The sequence below is a fragment of the Taudactylus pleione genome, unplaced genomic scaffold (assembly GCF_031769625.1).
Source record: "Taudactylus pleione unplaced genomic scaffold, aTauple2 ptg000296l, whole genome shotgun sequence".
NCBI lineage: Eukaryota > Metazoa > Chordata > Amphibia > Anura > Myobatrachidae > Taudactylus > Taudactylus pleione.
The window spans coordinates 7,469,369-7,478,252 of NW_028284698.1; the positions used below are offsets into that span (position 1 = coordinate 7,469,369).

The 8,884-nt window shown below is 44.8% G+C and overlaps 1 protein-coding gene across 1 annotated transcript in view; it reads left to right on the forward strand.

The window, feature by feature from the left end:
* LOC148511693 (protein kinase C delta type-like) overlaps positions 1 to 8,364 on the forward strand; it is a 44,876-nt gene extending 36,512 nt beyond the window's left edge. The window contains exons 6-8 of the mRNA XM_088482907.1: positions 1,284 to 1,427; positions 5,586 to 5,714; positions 8,154 to 8,364. Of these exons, the coding sequence (XP_088339033.1) occupies positions 1,284 to 1,427; positions 5,586 to 5,714; positions 8,154 to 8,315 (435 nt within the window). The 3' untranslated portion in view covers positions 8,316 to 8,364. The remainder of the gene's footprint in view (positions 1 to 1,283; positions 1,428 to 5,585; positions 5,715 to 8,153) is intronic.
* Positions 8,365 to 8,884: the final 520 nt, after the last annotated feature.

Consider the following 8,884-nt stretch of genomic DNA (forward strand, 5'->3'; position numbering starts at 1 on the left):
GGATCACAGAGGCAGGAAGTGACACACCCCTAAATGGACGAGACACACTTGTGTTTTTAGCCAACACTTCCAGTTGCCACCCCCATATGCTCCCTGTCTGCCAATTACACTGTGATTAATAACTGGCAGCGTGTGACTACGGTAATGTACCGTGATGCCTGCGTAGTGGCAAATAATCACTCCACTTGTGGAAACATCAGCATTGTGTACATCACTGAGTCAGGCCCATTAGATCTCTAATGCTGGCCATACACGCTACAATTATCGGGGCGATCTGCCTGATATCGGCGGATCGCCCCGATAATTGTAGCATGTGGGGGGGCGATCGAGGGTTAAATATTGCTCGGTCGGGCATGCCGGATTGTCCAGCATGACCGTCCGATGTGATATTTACCGGTAAACTGTCGGCCGCATCGGGCAGTGTATGCCCAGCCGCGGCCGACAGACATTTCCTTGTGTTCCTTCCTATGGAAGGAACAGGGAAATGTCTCCTCCCCCGGGGGCGGAGCGCGGATGTCGGGCTGATACACTGTGAGAGAAATCTCACAGTGTATGCCAGCGACATCTGCGGCTGGCAGGCTGCCAGATAAAATGTCTGTCAGTCTGACAGACATTTTATTTGGCCGTGTATGCCCAGCATTAGTGAGACTTCAGGTTCTCACATGTGACTACGTTGTTACAGTTGTATCTGCAAGATCACTGGTGACCCAACACTGCAGAGAGCTAATCCCCACACCCCCTGGTGGTCCCTCTGCTTTAGCTGTACCAAGTCCTGGCTATAGCACTGGTGCTGGTTACACATTATGAGGGGATGACAAGGAGTTCTTAGTTATTTATTTGGATCTTTATAATGACGCCCATCATCGTCATCACGTGATTTATAATGTTGTCTTGTGATGTTACTATGTAAACAGTAAGAAAAGGTGAGTAAGGTAGGAGACAAGACAGTAACTATTATTATATTCCTGATATCCCAGGTCAGGGAAATATCCATGATATATAAATAATGAAATAAGGAGCTGAGTAATAGTAATGCCTGTATAGTATACATGCAGCCTTCCCCATACAACCCAGCACATGCCAATATGATTACAAGCTTGCACAGTCACTCATCAGTGTTCTGAATTGGAGCATTATATTGTATTGTTATTCTACCTCCATGTATTCTATCCCCACATAAACACTTATTATATAGAGTGATGGACTGGGGCAGTGAGATAAAAGAATGTACATTAGAGAGGGATTGGTGACAGCCATAATAACTATTATCTCTCTTCTGGTAGATGCGGTCTGGCAAGAACTACAACGCTGGTGCTGACTGGTATTCGTTTGGTGTCATCCTAACCCAAATGATCACCAGCAGACTTACCTTCCAACGTAAGCTATTTAAAGCACCAGGCGCAGCAGCCAGAGACATCATTGTAAAGGTAACCTTGATATTATGTTATTTCTGTCACTTATACAATTCTAATGGCTATAAATAACATTATATACAGCATGAGGGAAATCCTAGATGTTTAATTTAAAATATAATTTATCACTGTGCTATAGGTTTCAAGATTATGGTATAATTTCACCACTTAATTTTGCCATATAACTGATTGCTGCTTTAAATTAAGAGGCAAACTTGTCGAAATCATGCCAGGTCCGTAATTTTGGACCTATTTAATATCCCTCTCTGTGTGTGACAAGGGCAGACCAAAACAAATGGGTTCCTATGAAACAGCATTTAACACGGAGCCCATGTGCTGGGCACATGGGCCCCTGGGTCCAGGGGAACTCTTACCACACACCCTGCTCCCATACTTCCTAATACTTCACTCTCTGAAGTCCCGCTTTAGCTGGATTGGCGCTACACAGAACGCCTGGAATATGACCGAAGCGGCCACTTTCCCAGCATTCTGTGCATGCGCAGTAGGGAAATCGCTGGTAAAATGGCCACAGCACCCACTTTCCCAGCGTTCTGTGCATGTGAAGTAGGGAAATCGCTGGTAAAATGGCCACAGCACCCACTTACACTGTGTTCTGTGCATGCGCAGTAGGGAAATCACTGGTAAAATGGCCACAGCACCCACTTACACGGTGTTCTGTGCATGCGCAGTAGACTCTGGGCTAGTGCCCGGAGTCTACTGAAGCTATCAGTACACCATGGCCACCGGAGAGAGAGGAGGGGGTCCCGGATGGTGAGTGAACGCGGGCCCCCTCCTCTCTAAATACGACCCTGATTTGATAGTATTAGCTGCTCATCAGAGGCATATCTATAATGGGTGCAGGGTGTGCATTGCACAAGGCCCACACCGCACACCCTGCACCCATACAGTCTTTATACTTATCTGTCGGTTGTCTCCAGAGTGCTGCAAAAATCACTGGGAAAATGGCGGTGGCCATTTTCCCGGAGACCCACGCATGTGTAATAGATTCTGGCATTAAGTCAGATCTGCTGCACATGCCACAGCACCACTAGAGAGAGGAGGGGTCCTGCTGCTCATGTGACGCCATGTTTAAAATTCATTGCTTTATAAATGCATAGATGCAGCATATAAAGCACACGTGTGATGCCACTCTAAGGCCTGTATTCAATTTGGGAGCAAAAACTCCATGCTGGACTTTTCGCTCCACATCGCTAATTTTCTCGGGATAAAGTATCGGGCGCGTGCCCGCTTTATCCCCGTATTCAATTTAAAAATAGCGAAAACGGGACCCAGCGAATTTGTATTGTCGAAAAAAAAGGGAATTTTCTGGCAATACTCTAGGACCCCCTAAAGATGTCCAGACATGAGGGTTCAGTCTGGGTAACCCAGTTTAGCCCTGCAGAATGTGTTCTGCATTTTTAAATAGCCGCGGGAGGTGTTTTTCCCGTCATTGCTGAAGTGATGCAGAAGAGCACTTAGCTTTTTTTTTCGTTTTTAAAAGTGGTCCCGTCAAATTTGGGGTACATGAAAATGGGTACTAGCATATATTTAAGTCCCTAAACTCATTTTTTTTAAATTCTGCAAAAATGCACCTGCCGCTACTCTGCGCAATGAAGAAAACACCTGCCGCATATAATGGAACCCCTGTGGATTTAATCTGTCTATTTTAGAAGTGGTTTTTAGTTTTTGTTTTTTTTCATCCCAAAAAAAAAAGTTTTTTTTTTTTTTGGGGTGTCCCGATTTTTTTTTATTATTTTTTTTGCACATTTCTTTTAAGGGGGCATTCCCAAGGGTGCAAGCTATTTTTTTTAAGCCTGCACCCCTAAACCCCAAATCTGCACTTTTTTTTCACCTGCTAAAGGTAATTGAAAAATTATCCCTGTTTTTTAAAATTACTTTTCGCACCATCTACGAAAAAAAATGGGAATTTTTGGGAAATATGCCTGGTGCCCCCCTAAAGATGTCCAGACATGGGGGATCTCTATAGGTACCCCCATTTTTACCTGCTGAAGGAAGTCGGGGTTTGCAATAGCCGCAGCATGTGCATTTTTGCGGCTATGAAGAAGTGGTGAAGAATAGCACTTAGGAATAGTTATTTCCCCCAAAAAAATAATCTATCAAATTTGGGGTACATGAAAATGGTGGTAAGCATTTTTTTAAGTCCCTAAAGTTATTTTTAAAATTATGCAAAAATGCACATGATGCTTGTCCCCGCAATGAAGAAAACACCTGCCGCATACATGGGGACCCGACCTGAATTAATTTAGATAGTTTGGCACTTTGTTCCCCTATTTTTTTTTTTTAACCACCAAAATTAAACTTATTTTTTTGGGGTGTCCCGATTATTTTTGCACTTTTTTTGAAGCAGTTTTTTTTTTTAAATGACACTTCCAGGGGTGCAGGCTATTTTTTGTAAGCCTGCACCCCTAAACCCCAATTCTGCACTTTTTTTCGCCAGCAAAAAGCTGGTGAAAACGTATACCCCGTTTTTTTATCACTGACTTTTCGCACCGGCGAAAAGTCAATGTAATTTGAATACGGGGATAATTCAAATAGGCAAAAATGACATTTCCGACATTTCACCTTAAATTGAATATGGCCATAAGAGAGACCATTCCTGATACATGAGATTAACAAAGTCTCCTGATAAATGTGGCTCTGAATTTCCTGATCAGAAATATTCTCCTCTCATACACAATAGGATGCAGCAAGATCGATAAAGGGCTATTTATCAAAATGCAGCAATACAAAATGCACCACTCATTGCTGCAATAGAAAATCAATTGATGCCATTTATAGATAAAATATCACCTTGTCAGCTGAGTGATGCTATGAGTGATACTCCGCTGCTTGGCAATACTGGTCACTTACTGCTTTACCAGGCCAGTCTTGGTGGCTAGCCAGGTCACGTATGCAGCCTTGGGTTTCCAGCTACACTTATATACTCATATATATCACAGGTGACGCCAGAAGTGGTGACACCCCTCAATTTTCTGCAGTCGCAAAAGAGGCATGGCCTTGTGCCCCATGAGGCCACACCCCAGATTTGTGCCATTTTCGGGTGTGACCGCAATGTCACGCCCTCATACTCGTCATGCTGGGTGCTTGCCCAACACAACGGGAGATAATGGGAAGCTCCCGCCACCAGCACAGTGTGTATGACACATCATCCATAACTCCTGCAGCTCTGCTATTTTGGTATCATCCGGTATGGCCTGCACCCCCATAGGGATGTATATACACAACTGACTACATCATCAAACTATTTTTACTAATGTATAGTGAGATAAATTGGAAAAATACTAATTATTCTAACAAAGCCCATAAACATATTTCTAGTGGTCACATGTGTGGTCTTTGGAGAACTCTGGCTGTGTACACTTGGCCTTGAACACCATGATGTTACATATAACTATAAATTTGTCTAGTAAGATTTATAAGAGTAATTATTTCATTTCCAAATTTCTAAACAATTGTCCACTTTATAATGAAGCCAGACCTGATCCCCCATTGTTGCACAGACATATGACAGGGAATATGGGAAGGAACGATTTGGTGCTTAGATGTTCCTGGAGTGGGAAATGATGATGGGCTACTGTGACTTTATGCAGCTGATGGGCTGTCTACTGAGACACTCACCGGCTGTTACTGTAATGCTGTAATCTGCTGCAGTGCACAAATAGATGCACCATCGACTGGACATCAGTTGCACCATCGGACATGGCCGATGGTACATGGCCACTGGTGCCAGTGTAAATGCATCTTACAATGCAGTCTATGACACTGTCTGCTGACATGCACACCGACATAAGCCACCCCCAGTAACTGACCAGGAACGTCTATCAGAATTGTATATGTCTCCATGAAATTCCAATCTGCGTCCCCTGGCGGTAACCATCATGATGCTTGCTCAGTGCGTCTTAGACCCATGCACACATTTATAACATCCGGCACTTTCATCTGATGTATTAAATGCATCCTCCTCTGTATCAGGCCCAATGTGAGACATGCTACAGTCCCCAGATAGCATCTCAGTGTTATCATACTGTGGCCATGACAGATCACTTTATATTCCTCTGTGCCAGGCAACAGAAATGTGTATAACATGATTGTGCTGAGCACGTCTGCTGTATTAATTAAAGTCACTAAATTAAATACAAATCACTTTTTCAGCTGCGCGATAAAGATCCGACCAGACGTCTCGGAGTGCATGGAAAGATCCGCCACCATCCATTTTTCCAGCATGTTGACTGGGTCTCAATTGAAGCTCTTGAAGTTGCACCCCCATACATACCCGCTCCAGTAAGTATAATACAGAACATGTATGAGCTCCTGGGCAGCCTGTAACTAAATGCAGATCAGCAGATGATGTATAAGTGTCAGTCATATAGATATAAGGAGATGTGCACATGTCACTTCTACCATGTAACACACACATGTCCAGTTTAATCAAAAGTTTGGAGTCTGGAAGGAAATCCACACCAACCTGGGGAAAACATACAAACTCCATGCATATAGGGCCTTGGCTGAAAATTGAGCTCATGACCCCAGTGCCAGGAGGCAGCAATGTGACTAATATGCCACCTGGCTACTTTTACATAATTATAAATGGAAATTTAAAAATAAGATATTCTTGTGATCAGGTCTATACAGTAATTACTGACAAGACACATTTATAAGAGTTTTCTTTCTACAAGTGCAAATACAGTACATAAGAAAATACTTTTATTATTTTGACAATACTTTCTTATAGCTGAATTCACATCTGTGAATAATTTCAGGTTTAATTACCCTGTCCCTCATAATAAGTTTATAAGGAAACACAGGCAGTGGCTCAACTAGGGTATTTGGAGCCCAGGGCAAGTTAAAAATTGCCTCCCTCCCCCCAAAGTATGTGTGCTCGTCGAAAAAGTGGGCATGGCCACATGCCACAAGGGGCGTGGCCACTGAAAATTGGGGCCATTTCATCATGTCGCACCACCATTTCTCATCACTCTGAGAGCATTCCTTTCCACACTCTATGCACCTTAATTCCCCCAGTAGTAGTGCCCCTCTTGCAGTGGCCACTGTAGTAGTGCCCATTATGCAGTGTCCCCTGTAGTAGTGCCCCCAGTAGTGCACCCAGTGCCTCCAGTAGTGCACCCTTATACATTTCTCCCAGTAGTGCCACTTATATAGTGCCCCTTACACAGTGTTCCCAGTAGTGCCCATTATACAGTGCCCCAATGCAGTGCCACTTATACAGTGTCCCCAGTAGTAGTCCCCCTATACAGTTCCATTTGTGCCCCTTATACAGTGCCCTCGCAGTGGTCCCCCATATGCAGTGCTTCTAGTAGTAGTCTCCCCTATGCAGTGCCCCCAGTAGTAGTCCTCCCCCCCTATTCAGTGCCCCCTTTACAGTGTTCCCAGTATTAGTCAGTCCCCCATATGCAGTGCCACCAGTAGTGCACCCAGTATTGGTTGCCTCTTATGCAGTGCCCCCAGTAGTAGTCCCCCCAATGCAGTAACCCCAGTAATGGTCCCCCCTTATACAGTGTCCCCAGTAGTAGCCCCCCCAGTAGTAGTCCCCCCCTATGCAGTGCCCCTTACATATATAGAACAAAGACAAAAAAAACACAATGCTTATTTGAATCCCCGCTACTGTCGTGCCCTCCGCTGTCCATTCCTCTGTCCCTTTGCTCGGCACTATGGGAGAGATGTCATGACATCTCTCCCATCACCCACTGTGGGAGCCAGAAGGCGGAGCCCATGAGTGAGCTCCAGCCCGGCTCCGGCCGTGGGTGCAGCAGCCATTGTCTGTCTGATTCTCAGTAGCTAAAAGAATAACACCACTGCCAGGTAGTACGAGTACTACCTGAATAACACCACTGCCAGGTAGAATAACACCACTGCCAGGTAGTACGAGTGTACCACGCTGGCGGCGGTGTTTCTTACTGTGTAGTGCGGACTGCACTACACTGACTTGAAACCACTGTCTTGGACCGCAGCCAGTGGCGCCCCCCATGCCGCCAGTCCAATGGCACCCAGGGCATGTGCCTTGCTCGACCCCCCCCCTAATTATGTCACTACACACAGGGTTCTATTTAAAAAGGAAAGTGAAAAGCGGCATAAAAGCATCGCCTCGTTTAGCTTGTCTTTTTATATCCATATTTATATATTTTTGGGCGCCGGTACAGACCTAGCGAGGAGATAACAGAGTCCACTGACATCTTTTACCTTAGTGGCCCAAAGTAGCCTGGGGTGCAATGCAGTGTGGGAGAAAGCACAAAGTGACAGGTCTCTTTGTGCTTATTTCCCTTGAGGGTGCACATAATGCCATCCTTAGATGGTGTTTTATTGTAGTGAGAAACTTATTGAAGCTGGTATTGTTGCCCATAGCAACCAATTAAATTCTACTTATATAATTAGTCTCGCACCTTCTAGGAGATAATAGCTAGAATCTGATTGGTTGCTATGGGCAACATCTCCACTTCTATAAACCCGCACTTTAGTAAATAAACCTTTAAATGTTTATGTTATTGAATGGGGGGAAATAAAGTGGTTGGAGGTTGGAGTATAAAGTGATAGTTAGACTTTCTATAGTGACTCTGGAAATTCATTATCCTGTCTGCACACCAAGGGGCTCTTCTAGGTTACGTAGGCTTCTCCTGAGGGCACAGAGCACACAGAAGTTTCATAAATGCTGTTTTTCTATCTTACACATTGAAAGATGCAATAATCACTTATTTCTTCTTTCTGTAGTCAGCCATTCCTCACTCTGGATGCAGAAAGAACCACCTGGAAAGTCTGGAAGCAGCAGAGGCCAGCAAACAGCCAATAACATCTAAGGACCAGGCAGTATTTCATGGGTTCTCATTTAACAACTCCACCTGGAGAACCCTGCCAAAGCCACCCTGCCTATAAGTACACAGAGCTCAGGCAGCAGCACTGCTGGTTACACCAATGGAGGTCTCTGCATGTATGTACATAATATATTTATATTTTATTATTTGTAAACATGTTTAACTGAATATTTTAATTTTAAATGGATGACGTATAAAGAAAGAAAAAAAGGGAGCTAGTAACAATAATGTAAGGAGCAGTAATAATCAATATTCATAATGACAGGTGTACAATAGGCTTTTCACAAGACTAAGGGCCTGATTCAGACCCACTCGCGAGCGGCTGTCCGCTCGCAAGTGGGTCGCTGGTGTGCACTGAGCATGCGCACGACGGAGGGAGCTCTGTCGTGCGCATGCGCGAGACGCGACGAGCGAAGGACTTTCCTTCGCTCGTTGTGTCTGATCAAAGGGGGCGTGCTGTCGATGTTGATTGACAGCTCGCCCCCTTTGGTGGGCATGCCGGGGGCGTGCCTCCCAGACGGGCGTTCCCAAGGGAACGCCTACCGTCAGAAGCCGGCCCACTGACATCACTAGTGATGTCAGTGGGAGTGATTTTGGCTCTGATAGAGCCAAAATCACTCCGGGCCTTGC